Genomic DNA, 13,956 nt, shown 5'->3' on the forward strand with positions numbered 1-13,956 from the left:
ACAACTCATTTACATACATCAGGGTTTGTTCAGTGTATCAGCTCAGCCTCTACCACGGTCACTGTCAAAGACAAAACATTAATTCACAAGTGTTTTCAGACATTTTGCCCTCATAGCCTCACATATTGCACACCATCAGTTTCCTTTATAATGTGTAAAGGTTTTTAAAGACATCATGTTATGGGGCAACACTTCAATGATAGAGGATATAATAAATACACTACTATTCCCTCCTTGTTTAAAAAGCCAACAAGCTCTAAACTCAGAAACACTTTCTTATTGGACGCTCTCAGCGCCCCTCCCTCCAGCCAGCTTCAACTTTACTTAGGTCTCTGTATTGAAACAAGGAGGTATCGTACAGTCACTATTCAGCTAAGCTTTATGAATTGACTCCTCATCCATGTGTATGCCAGCGACTGGAGTGAAAACCAAGCGGCAACCTCCAGTCTCAAAATATGAAAACCATGCAGAAGTGTTATAAACCGGAATTCATCGAGTGTCCACTAGAGGCTGGTTGCAGAAACACCAGAAACCACATACACACCCATTCAAAGAGACGATCTTTACAGCAGAAATAAACATGTTTACAGCCTGGTTCAAAAAATGGGTTGGCTCTACATCGCTAGTTTCTCTATCAGCACACACTGTACGGGGTATGTGAATTTTTTCCTTACACAACGGTTCAGAAGATATTAAGATTGGAGTTTTTGCCCAAATAAGGACATGACTGACTTGACTGACAGGCGGGCACACATAGCTGTTGGCTAAGAGGCTCAAACTCCGCCTCTTTACCTCACACTAAGTTTGTTTGAGTTCTGCATTTCCAATATGGCTGCAGCCGATGATTGGCTTCAAAACAGCGCTTCAAGAACAGATGGGTGACGTCACGGATACTACGTCCATTATTTATACAGTCTATGGTTCGAACAGATAGAATGTATTGCTTGGTTTGTGCGGCTGCATCACTCATGGCCAGTTAGGACACTTAAATAGGAAACAATGTCATCTAGCTTAGTTTGTCGCTGAGGCTCGCTCTCATTGCATGCTGTTAGGACACAACGTTAGCCTCAGTTTGAAGCTCCAGAGCTGCATTAACCAAATGTTTTACCCAGTTCATTTCAGTGTCTCCTCTTCTGGATGTCCCCCAGACACCAACGTTTTCCTCTTCTCCAATTGTTGGGGTCACTGGTCGTTTTAAAGGGGACATATCTTGCTTTTTTCATCAATATATATTGGTCTAAGAGGTCCCCAAAACATGTCTTTAAAGTTTATGCTCAAAAAAACACTTTGAAATCAGATTTTGGTCTGCCTGAAAAGCCCTCTTCTTCATTCCTCATCAGAACACTCTGTTTTCTCTCTGACCACGCCCCCTCAGGAAGTGGATGTGCCTCGGCTGTCCAGCACGTTGATCTAATGTTTACATGTTGGCTGAATATACACGGCTGCTCAGAGATCACGTTACTTCAACCCTCTGAATCTGATCCTGATGGAGAGGTGCCTGCAGCAGGACCTTTCTGAAGGATTGGTCACAGATTTAGTGTTTCTTGTTGTTTTATTTATCAGTATGTCGACGTGTGTCTTGGTACACAGCTACAGCTACAGCTACAGCTACAGCTATGAACATATAGCTATGTGGCTATGCTAATTAGCGCTAGCACTTATCCATGATAAATAAAAGTCATCCACTATATCTTCAAATCTGCAGACGTGGGGAGTAAAACCGACCTTTGTGTTTATTAAGACAGCCTACAACTAGCATGCCTCCCTCCTAAGCTCCTTGTTAGCACACATGTGTGCAGGTAATGAAAAACAGAGGAGGGATTCAGTATTATTTTATACAGTCTATGGGCTGAACAAGCTCCGAGCTCTGACTCCGTGACAGACCAGATGTTGTTGTGACGTAACAAAAACACTGAAGTCTGAAACGGCTGGTTTCACACACATTTACAGAAAGGTGTAGAAATCAGAACAGGGGCAGAATGGATTTTTTTCATTCTCGGGGGGGTTTGTAGACATGCCAGGGACACATATTTCAGGTAAAGAACCATTAAAAAGTCCATTTTGCATGATATGTCACCTTTAACACAAGTTTCATGGCTAATCTATTTTTAGAAATCAGACGATTCATCCAGGCTGTGGTATTTAGGACCAATCAAGCCCCTCATCAAATAAATACACAACAGAGCAGAGACACTTCAATTCAATATCAATCAACCACTGATTCAGAGGATATGAGAGGACTGACTTCCCCTCTCCTGCTACACACACACACACACACACTCTCTCTCTCTCTCTCTCTCTCTCTCTCTCTCTCTCTCTCTTTCTCTCTATGGGAAGTGCGGCGCTCTCATTGTAGAGCTCGTAGTGGGATACTGATGACATGCCAGAATTCAAGAGCCGGCAGTGATCATTCTCCGCTGTGAAGCGTTGATGCCTCAGCAGGTTTTTGTTAAATGTCAAGAGTTCCTGTTTTGACTTCCTCCTAATTAGCGCTCCATCCTCTACTCAAGAGCCGCTGTGTTGTTTTCTACTCCCAAACAAAACACTCTTGACTTTCCACAATGTGCCTCTTCTTGTGTATAACTGAGAGTCCTTCTCTTCTGGCCTCCTGTGATTTGTGTGTGAGCGAGGCCGACATCCTGACATGTTGTCATTTCCGCATTAGTGAGCTATTCAAGGTTAGGAGTTAGAACAGGGTTAGAAAGCGGACGTTCAGCATGTGTTCTCCCACAACAAACCTTTGCATGAGTCTTTGTAGTGAACTGTAGAAACTGTTTGTACCTTTATGTTCAGCAAACATTGTGTTATGTGACGTATCCTTCACTGAATGCTGGTAAAATGTAAAGAGGCATGCTCCTGCAGAGTTCTTCTGTGTACGATCACTGAGGCAATGTTTATTCAGAGATTACAATCCTACAGCCTCTGCTGTTCATTTGATCCCAGCCTTGTTCAGGTATCTTTCATAATGTGTGAAATGTACTCCCTCCTTTCTGGTACCAATTTTCTTTCACCCCTTTTTCAGGGTCCTCCTGGACGAGCGGGCTTTCCGGTAACTGACGTTGTAACTTGTGCCTTTGTGTGTGTTTGCATGTCTAGATAATGACCACTGCACTGTTGATCTCTCCGCCTGCTCTCTACTGAGAAGTTGTTCCTGTATTTCAAATTTGATTGAGTTCACATGATGATTTGATGAGGTGAAAGCAAATACAAAATGCATTCATAGCATACCCTTAAACACACACAGAGACATGTAGCCGCCCATCTTCACTCTGAAATCTGTACGGACAGCAGCTTGGTCAGTGACAGAAGGCTTCACACCCTTGTTAATGTACCAACTTCATTTATGCACTCTCTCTTCCACTCCGGATATTATGATGAACTCAAAGTTACTGCAGGCGAAGAGGTGGCTGTCAGGGTCACTGGTTGATAAAGCAAACAGTACTGTCTTCATCCAGGAGCCGAATGCACCTGCAGCTGGGTCTAGACAGAGTCACACTGTCTTCTACCAATGACTGAGTGACTTATCACGTAGTGGATGAAGCCTCATCGACAATGTCTCCAGATGCACGTCCACGTGAACACTCACTAATCGATGACTGTACTGCGTCTTCTTGTGGGCCAAGTTATGAGGTCCCTCATGATGATTTCAATTCAATAAAACCAAAGATTTATTAGCACCAGTCAGGCAGGGACAGCGACACATTTCAATCAATCTTTATCTGTATAGCGCCAAATCACAACAAACGTAATCTCAAGACGCTTTTACAAACAGAGCAGGTCTAGACCGTACTGTATGTTCTATTATTAACAAAGACCCAACATCAAGACAGGGTAAGACTCAATCCTACCCCACCTAAATCCATCAATTGCACCTCGCAGTATTTAGAAAAACTTCCTTTAACAGGCAGAAACCTCCAGCAGGACCAGCCTCATGTTAGACACACATCTGCTGAGACAAAGTGGGATAGAGGAGAATAAGAGAGAGAGGTGATAGTGATGAGATGAGTAGTAGAAGCTGTTGCCACTGGGGTCCAGCACGTCCGTATCAGCTGGAGTCTGGAACGTCCACAGCAGGAAGACGTCTACGGCGGCTCAGAGGAACCTACGAGACAAGGGAGCTCAGGGACTCCAGAAAGGTCTATGGTTAGGAACTTTAATGGGACAGGGAGAGTTAAAGTAAGTGATGAGGGGGTTGGGTGGGAGGGGGTTGAGGTAGATGGATTTCTTTCCAACGAATGCAACAACTTAGGGAAGAGCTCCAAGACAAAACAACCACATTGTCAAAACAAGATGTGCTGATCAGTTCAGTGTCTGGGTAATCTTTTAGAGGGTTCTATCACACACTCTTGTCTTGTGTCACATTCACACCAGACACGAACTATCGCGCTATTCGTGCAAATACAAACTCGAGAATGTTTTGTGTTTACTCGCTCTATTCGCGCGTATGCCTCATTCAATTCATGCATCAAAATTGCATGGACATGAGTGCCCAAGAAGCAAATTTTTGCAAGAGGGAGGGGGGATTCCCACGCCACAGCAGTCTGTTGTCATCAAACAAGGTTAGCGGACATTGAATGAGGAAGCTAGTTATGCTAAAAGAGGCAGAGCTAACTTCCTACTACAACCCATAGCTGGATTCAAGTGACAAACAAAGTGTTTCACAACTCAGCAGATAATCCTCCTCCCTCTCTGTCCTCACAGTGAGCTCCTGTTTATTCCTGATCCCATTAAAAACAGGTAGAGTCACAGAGTTTGGGGAAGCTGCTCAGAGATAGAATCAAAGTGTCCCATATATTCCAGATGAGTGAATCTCCGCTGGTCCATACGTCACACAACACGTCACGTCACCGGAGGATCTGCACTCTGATTGGCTATCACGGCACGATGGATTCGTTGGAGTTCAGATTTTTCAAGTATCTCAAATTATTCATGCGAATCGCACCATATGCGTCGCCCAAATTCGCCGCCAGACCACTACTCGTGTCTATTTGCGTCTTTACATTGACTTTACATGTAATTCAATTACGCAAATGATTTTATTCGCACCCTGTTAATCACCCTAAAAACAATACGCTTACTTTGAGTGTCTTTACTTCTTCTGTTTGTATTACCTCATTAGAGTCTGACTCTCTAAGCTGCACCTGCTCCATCCTCCCTGTGGAGACACTACCAGGTGTAACACAGTCAGGGCTTCAGTCTAAACTGTGCACAGGGCATAACTTAAAGTCGGTGCAGCTGGTGCACTCTAAACCTTAATTATGAACTATCTCCTTCACCTTACCAAGCGGGTTTAGTTGCACATATTAAAGTCTGAACACCCTGTCTTTAAACATTTCAAATACATCACAAAGTTGCATACTCATGTTGGTTCATTTTTTCTGCAAGTCCTGAACGCACACTTCGAGAGTAGCACCTTGATCGTGCAGAGCAAACGGTGACTGACCAAGCTGCCATATTTGTACAGTTGTGAGTGTGACTTTATTGTTTACACACAGATATATAAAAACAGAATCTATATGTAGATACACTAACCAATCAGAGTAAAGACATACTGCAGGCAGACAAGGCTTAGATATCTGTTTGGAGGTTGATAGTAACACGTTTGAACTTGTGAGGTCAAACTTATTCGATCAAAAGTAGTGTAAAGATCTGATAAAGAATTATTTCCATGATCACTTCTCAGTCGGGAACCAAAGAGATGTCAGTCCAGCAGTGGTCCAGCTTCTTTATGAGTTCTAACGCTTCTGGTAGCTGGATGCTGTGATGGCCTTTGTTTTCAGATTAAAACCCTCTACTGCACTTTGAATGTAAGGCTTTTATAATCTTGTAGAATTATTCTGCTTCTGTCTCTGTTCATTCTAACAATCCCTCTGTACCTGCTGAGCCAGCGGTCTCAACACGTCAAACCCACATGGTTCCTATCATGACAGCAGGGGGCCATCTCATACCTGACCCGTGTCCTGGTTCACACTTACAACCAAAGAACTCCTGTGATGTTCTGACAGGCTCACCGGTGTACCTGGTTCATAGAGTAGTCTGAAGCAGAGACCGACCCCATGCTCTGCTCCGTTCCTGGAGATCTGCTGACGTTCTGTGTCAAAGCAGGGATGATATTGCTTCCAGGATTTGTGATTGATTACAGCTGTCACGCCGGGGGAAATTGAATCAGGAGCGGTGTGTGACTGAATGAGGGCGGAAGGCTGTGGTTTTTGGAGAGAGGACCTGTAAGAAATGAAAATGATGGAGCTGTGTTTTCCATAGAGCGCGGTTATTCAGGAATGTGACACTGCAGGTCTTTATAACCAAAGGGGGTGGACCTCAGTGATATGATGGATGGCTCTTAAGTTCATTGTTCCCTCCTCACCTCACACACACACTTTCATTTTTCCACATGCAGGTAGATGAAGCTAACAGCCAAATTCCAACAGATCCGCCTCCGATCCGTCACAGCAACGGATCTTATAGGTTTCTACTCTAGTCAATGTGTTAACTCCCACTGGATCCGCTCCGTTGCGTTCTGGCTTCGTCTCTGATCAGGATCAGATACACAAGACTTCTATTTTTGCCGGATGCCAGAGCACGACGCATCACTCTCAACAGAGCAGATGGAGCGGGACAGGAAGTCAGGTTTCACCAAAACAAAATGAAAACATCCGGTTAATTTTCAGAAAAAAACACTCTGTGTTATCACCAGATCGTATTTCACTTAACTACAACAACAAACCAAAGTCATGATGAGCGGAGCCAGGCCTGGAGTCAACAGGTCAGAGGTTTTCAGAGGACCAGAAAGACAACATGGATGAGGAGAGGAGGAGGAGGAGAATCCTTGATTCAGTGATTACCGTGGGAAAACCTCGGTCACATGACTCCAGCTGTCCGGCGGTCCTGCTCCGTGCTGCGTTCAGGAAACACAACTGGTGGGTGTTGATGGACGAGAGAGGACGGAGCAGGACCGTAGCAGATTGGAGACGGACCAGACATGGATCTGGTGGAAGTCCTGTGTAACAGTGTGCAGACTTCAGAGTACTCCCATCTAATCTCTTGGCGGTTACAAATTACTAATGACTCATAATTAATAAAACCTGAACTCAAGTACCTACCTTCATCTGCTCCACAGCAAAACTACATGACAAAAAGGGTGGTCGTATATGGGTGTCTCTTTCACAAGGCGTACTTCACACAGCTGTGTGTGTCAGTGAGTGTGTATATATGTGTGTTTGGCCTGAGTCTAGAGTAAAGCGGAGGCTCATTCCGGCTGTAAATATGCCTCAGACACCTCAAACTTGCAGCAACATGGAACTTCATAAATCCTTTTGAAACAAACTACCCAGGCCCTACTAAATCGAACCACAAGAAAGAGGGACAGGCGCTACAGTTGGCAGCAGGACAGCATGGTGTGTGTGTGTGTGTGTGTGTGTGTGTGTGTATTGGTGCATGTAAAACAGCCTCTCTGACTCTTATCTCTTGTCCAGGACAAAGATTTATCAGAACCCTCTTGGGGACACACATCAGCAGCGGTACAGCAGCAGTGATCAGGTTTCTTTGGAAATGAACTCAACACATGACCTGAGCGAGGTTTTACAAAACACTCTATTAGTCTCACAGCTATAAAACCTCCTCTAGTGAAGGTTGTATTTTGTGGTTACAGCGAATCATCATGTTAGGAACTGTGATAAGCCCCCGGCTCTGGATTTAAATCATGTTCGCCAGTGCCAGCCTCTCACCAAGGCCTGGGTTTAAATCAGGACCTTGGACAGGGCTTCAAAGAGGCCAGCTGTGGACGGATATTTAAAGGCTTTTATAAATATGCCACGCTCTAATGACAGAGATACCGGAACATCTGATTTACAGGGACTGAAACCAGCTAAATAAATGTCAAGACTCAGTCTAAAACAGACCAGATGAGACCATGTTAGTGTGGATGAAGTGGGAAAGACAACACTGACCATAACATTTGCAGGTGTTGACATATCACGATTAGCCAGAAACAGCAGCCCTCAGGTTAACTTAACAGTATGGGTGAACTGTGACAACTACACATGTTTCAATTCAATTTATGTAGTGGAAATCACTGCATTAAAAACAGACATGACTCTGTAGTGGAAATCACTGCATTAAAAACAGACATGACTCTGTAGTGGAAGTCACTGCATTAAAAACAGACATGACTCTGTAGTGGAGATCACTGCATTAAAAACAGACATGACTCTGTAGTGGAAGTCACTGCATTAAAAACAGACATGACTCTGTAGTGGAAGTCACTGCATTAAAAACAGACATGACTCTGTAGTGGAAATCACTGCATTAAAAACAGACATGACTCTGTAGTGGAAGTCACTGCATTAAAAACAGACATGACTCTGTAGTGGAAGTCACTGCATTAAAAACAGACATGACTCTGTAGTGGAAGTCACTGCATTAAAAACAGACATGACTCTGTAGTGGAAGTCACTGCATTAAAAACAGACATGGCTCTGTAGTGGAAATCACTGCATTAAAAACAGACATGACTCTGTAGTGGAAGTCACTGCATTCAAAACAGACATGACTCTGTAGTGGAAGTCACTGCATTAAAAACAGACATGACTCTGTAGTGGAAGTCACTGCATTCAAAACAGACATGACTCTGTAGTGGAAGTCACTGCATTAAAAACAGACATGACTCTGTAGTGGAAATCACTGCATTAAAAACAGACATAACTCTGTAGTGGAAATCACTGCATTAAAAACAGACATGACTCTGTAGTGGAGATCACTGCATTAAAAACAGACATGACTCTGTAGTTGAGATCCCTGTAAAATGATCCAGAAACACGGAGACTTCTCTGGACCTGAGCTGGTTTAAGTTGGACTGAGGGGAAGTGGAAAACTGTCCTGATGTCTGATGGATCAAAATCTGACATTCTTTTTGGAAATCATGGACGCTGTGCGCTTCGCTCTAAAGAGGAGGACACAGCTCAAAGTCAGCATCCCTGATGGTATGGGGATCATAGGAGTCCATGACATGGGTAGGTTTAGGGTTAGGGTTAGGGTTAGGGTTAGGGGTTAGGGTTAGGGTTAGGGTTAGGGTTAGGGTTAGGGAAGGCTCCATTAATGCTGAACAATATGTAAAGACAATGACGTCTTCAGGAAGACCGTACATATTTTAGCAAGACAACGTCAAACCACATTCTGCACGTGTTACAACAGCATGGCTCTGTAGTAGAAGAGTCCAGGTGCTGAACTGGCCTGCCTACAAGGATAATCAATCATGCAGCTCCAATGTTATGCTATCATACCTGTAACATGCACTGGATTAGACTGAAAAACAATGAGTGATTTGACCTCCCATGGGAACTTTTCAGATAGACTTAATGTTGGTCTAGATCATTTTAGTTTGTATCTACATTTGGAAATTAGATATCAGCTGCATGTAGCCGGACAAACGTTACAAAGAACTTAGCCCACAACACTAACATGCAGGGTTTTGGGCTTTAGTTGAACATTGGTTTTAAGTCATTACAACTATGCAAACGTTGCCCTTTACCCGTAGCTGGTGAATGAAACCAGGTTGTTTAATTAAACCTCTGGTACATTTAATTTGGCATACGTTGTAATTTTATATCCATGAAACCTAGCAGTGTGTCTTTCACTTGAACTGTAAATATGACTTTACAAGGTCATGCAGAGTCAGCTCGTGTTGATATAATGACAGAGCAGGGCCTAAAGGGAGATGTGTGTCAGAGTAGAGTTTCTGTCATGGCCACTTATGGTGATAATTATTATTTCATTCATCAACATCTTGAATTTACCAGGCGTCTTTGGTTGGGCATGTCTGCATCCTGTGTGTTTTCATAGTGTCATAGACTGCTTGTCTTTAGCCTCATCCTTGGGCACTGCATGATTCCCTGACCAGGCCCGACACCTGTATGTTTCCTTCAGTGGGTACCATGGCATTTGGACTTTAAAAACTGAACTTCACAGGAGGAATAATCATTATCCTCAACAATCAGCTCTACCAGTAATAACAAACCAAAGTCTAGAGTGCAAAAACTCCAGTAGTCATACTGTATCAGAAGAATCTGATTCAGACCATACTGTATTAAATCACAAATGACTGGTTTCTTGTGATGCACTGTGAGTCTACATGTCGTGGTTTCCCTTTAAGAGTTCACTTCAGTCTAACCTTCTCATTGTTCCTTCTGAATCTGCGTTGGTCAATAGGGTGACAAAGGCAGTATTGGGATTCCTGGGAGAATGGTGAGTGACCCGGGTTTGTGCATCAACTGCACTGCAGTAGTAAATGCATTCACAATGACCAAAGCTAAAAGTGGTATATCAGTTTTGAGGGGAGCAGGGGACCTATTCATTCTGTATGTTATTAAATACTGTGTGCAGCTATGGGCCCTAGAGTCAAAGAGATGGAGGAGGAAGCTTTGGGGACCTTTATCAATGAGTCATTTATTATATTCGTACAGCATCACATTTTTTGAATGCCATAGAATTGCTGATAGTGCAAAATCCAAGCTTTAATTTGCAGGTCATGACATCACAATTTAAATAAAGAATACAGTTATGACCTCTACAACAAATACTATCTCAGTGTGTTGCTCCAAATGTAATTGAAGATCAATTATCCCCACATTAAGTCTTGCTTCTGTTAGACAATCACAACCAATCCCTCATTGTTATCTGAACAGAGATGACTAAGTTAACTGACCAGAGCAGAACATTTATGGAATTGATATTCTCAGGAAAACCCAAATAACTCTTTACAGAATAATGTGACCAAATGAAATGTTTTATGAACTCAAAGGTCAATGCCTGGTGTCGGCGTGCCAGTTTTTTTGTTTTTTTTTCTTTAAGATGCTGTTTTACTTATCTATTAATTTCCTTAACAGTCTTTAAGTTACCTTAACATCTGTCAATCAATCAATCAATCTTTATTTGTATAGCGCCAAATCACAACAAACGTTATCTCAAGACGCTTTTACAAACATAGGAGGACCTGTGAGGTCACGTAGGGTCAGGCTGTCCAAGGATTCATTCCAGTCCAGGATATCATTGCAGCTGTGGGAGCTTGACCAATCAGAATCAAGGATTCAAAACAGCTGGCTGATAACATCTTTCAAGAGACTACAGATGTAAATTAGCTTTAAGCTAACGCAACACTTCTGTTAAATGATATGGTCGTCTTACAAATAAAATCAAATAATATTAAATATAGTTAAATTAAATCAGAATTACAAAATAAATTTAAATTAAATTAAATAGAGTACATTGTGATTAAATTAAATAGAGTGAAATCAAATAAAATAGAGTAAAATCAGAATCAGAAGTTTTTATTTCCGGCTGTGGCTCAGTGGGTAGAGTCGGTCGTCTATCAATCGGAAGGTTGGTGGTTCGATCCCAACTCCGGCAGTCACATGCCGAAGTGTCCTTGAGCAAGACACTGAACCCCGAATTGCTCCCTCTGTTGTTCAGAGGTGTGTGAATGTGTATGAATGAGATTAGCTAACACTGATGGTCCCTTACTGTAGCAGCCTCTACCATCAGCAAGTGAATGGGTATGAATGGGTGAATATGACGAGTAGTGCAAAAGTGCTTTGAGTGGTCAGAAAGACTAGAAAAGCGCTATATAAGTACAAGTCCATTTACCATTTAGCATTTCCATGAGGAGCGAAATTCGGTCATTACAGAGCTCTAATAAACAGTATGTAAAAAAGTCAAAATATTATTACAAGAAGTAATAAAATAAAATAAAAATACAAATAAAATAAAATAAAATATGAAAAAATAAGGATCAAATAAAATAAAACAAGATATAAGATAAAGATCAAATAGAATAAGATATAAATACAAATAAAATAAAGATCAAATAAAATAGAATGAAATAAAATAATGATAAAGTATATACAAAAGCGCATCAAAGTTAGAATTAGCTATGTACAAAAGTGCTTGGAATGAAAGTATTATATACAAAGATGTTAAAGTGGTAAGGATATTGCACAGTGTATTGCTCAGTTATTGCACAGAGTTCAGGTTATTGTTCAGTCTTCAGAGGGAGGAGTTGTACAGTCTGAAGGCCACAGGCAGGAATGATTTCCTGTGGCGTTCTATGGTGCATTTAGGAGGAATGAGTCTCTCACTGAAAATACAATAAAATAATGAATCAATTAGTTAATACATGGTGTAAAAAGTTTCAGGAGTGTTAAAATTCACCTTCACTCAATGTTAAGGAAGTTCATCATTCTGAAAACACGTCTCTCTCCTGTTTTGACTCGTGAAATAAACACAGCTCATAAAAAACTTTAAGAACTAGATTTACAAAATGGATCCAGGATTGTTTTTCTCTTGCCTCTAAAAGTCTCCGTATAAAACAGCAGGTGTGCAACCAAGCTGAAGGACTGCTCTGCCAACAACCACATCTGAGATCTACTTCACGTTCAAAGACATAAAATATAAAACACAATCCAAAAACATGAGACTCCCCTGCTGCTGCTGTTCACATGTCACTGCTATATCATTATTTTACTGTGAGTTATTTAAGACAGCTTAGCTTTTGTCTGTTTCAGCCCACCCAGCCTGGAGAGCAACTACTAAAAACAAAACCTCACCTTGGTATTACTTCAGGTTGAACTTTCTCTTTACAGCCTGTAATGTGCAGGGGAAGCACACAGTGTATTCAGATTGTTGTGAACACACTTCATGCTCTTGACGCGGCCATATTTGCCTTCAGATTCAACATAGTTCCATTTAACATAAACATAAAGTAACTCCCCTTAGCTGTTCACCACCTCCCCATCACTAGTCCTGAGGATGCTGCATGACCCGAGCCCTCTCCACGTCTCTAACCCTGGTTCCTCTCTCCCTCTTGTCTCTCTTCTCTTCACACCTCTTTGCATGTGACTGTGTCTGCTGTGACTGATCCCAGGGCTTAAAAGGACAAGCAGGGCAGAAGGTAAGTTTAGGAGGATGTAACGAAGAGGAGTTATCAAATGAAGCATGTAGCAGCCAAAAAGCAAAACGTCATGTTCAATCAATCAATCAATCAATCTTTATTTGTATTGCGCCAAATCACAACAAATGTTATCTCAAGACGCTTTTACAAACAGAGCAGGTCTAGACCACTCTATGTCAAATTATGAACAGAGACCCAACACCAAGACAGGATAAGACTCAGTCTGACCCCACCTTAATCCACTATGAGCATTGCACCTCACAGTATTTAGCTAGTTACAGCAGAGAGGACAAACCACCTTTATTTAACAGGCAGAAACCTGGAGGTTGGTCCAAGCCTGATCCAGCTCTAACTATAAGCTTTATCAAAAAGGAAAGTTTGAAGCCTACTCTGAAAAGTAGAGAGGGTGTCTGCCTCCCGGACCCTGACTGGTAGATGATTCCAAAGAGGAAAAACTTCCTTTAACAGGCAGAAACCTCTAGCAGAACCAGACTCATGTTAGACAGCCATCTGCTGAGACCGAGTTGGGACCGAGGGAGAGGGAGCGGTGATAGTGATGAGACGAGTAGTAGAAGCTGTTGCCGCTGGAGTCCAGCACGTCCGTATCAGCTGGAGTCTGGAACGTCCACAGCAGGAGGACGTCTACGGCAGCTCAGAGGAACCTACGAGACAAGGGAGCTCAGGGACTCCAGAAAGGTCTATGGTTAGTAACTTTAATGGGACAGGGAGAGTTAAAGTAAGTGATGAGGGGGGCAGGGGGGCAGGGGGAGAGCTAGGATCCCAGTGTGTCGGTGCGCCAGTTCCCCTGGCAGTCTAAGCCTATAGCAGCTTAACTAAGAGCTGATCCAAGCCTGATCCAGCTCTAACTATAAGCTTTATCAAAAAGGAAAGTTTGAAGCCGACTCTTAAAAGTGGAGAGGGTGTCTGCCTCCCGGACCCTGACTGGTAGATGATTCCAAAGAGGAAAAACTTCCTTTAACAGGCAGAAACCTCTAGCAGAACCAGACTCATGTTAG

General features: G+C 42.5%; 1 protein-coding gene across 1 annotated transcript in view; it reads left to right on the plus strand.

The window, feature by feature from the left end:
• col13a1 (collagen, type XIII, alpha 1) overlaps nt 1-13,956 on the plus strand; it is a 117,603-nt gene that overhangs the window by 25,121 nt on the left and 78,526 nt on the right. The window contains exons 3-4 of the mRNA XM_034682359.1: nt 10,204-10,239; nt 12,914-12,940. Of these exons, the coding sequence (XP_034538250.1) occupies nt 10,237-10,239; nt 12,914-12,940 (30 nt within the window). The 5' untranslated portion in view covers nt 10,204-10,236. The remainder of the gene's footprint in view (nt 1-10,203; nt 10,240-12,913; nt 12,941-13,956) is intronic.

Source organism: Notolabrus celidotus, chromosome 4 (genome assembly GCF_009762535.1).
Source record: "Notolabrus celidotus isolate fNotCel1 chromosome 4, fNotCel1.pri, whole genome shotgun sequence".
NCBI lineage: Eukaryota > Metazoa > Chordata > Actinopteri > Labriformes > Labridae > Notolabrus > Notolabrus celidotus.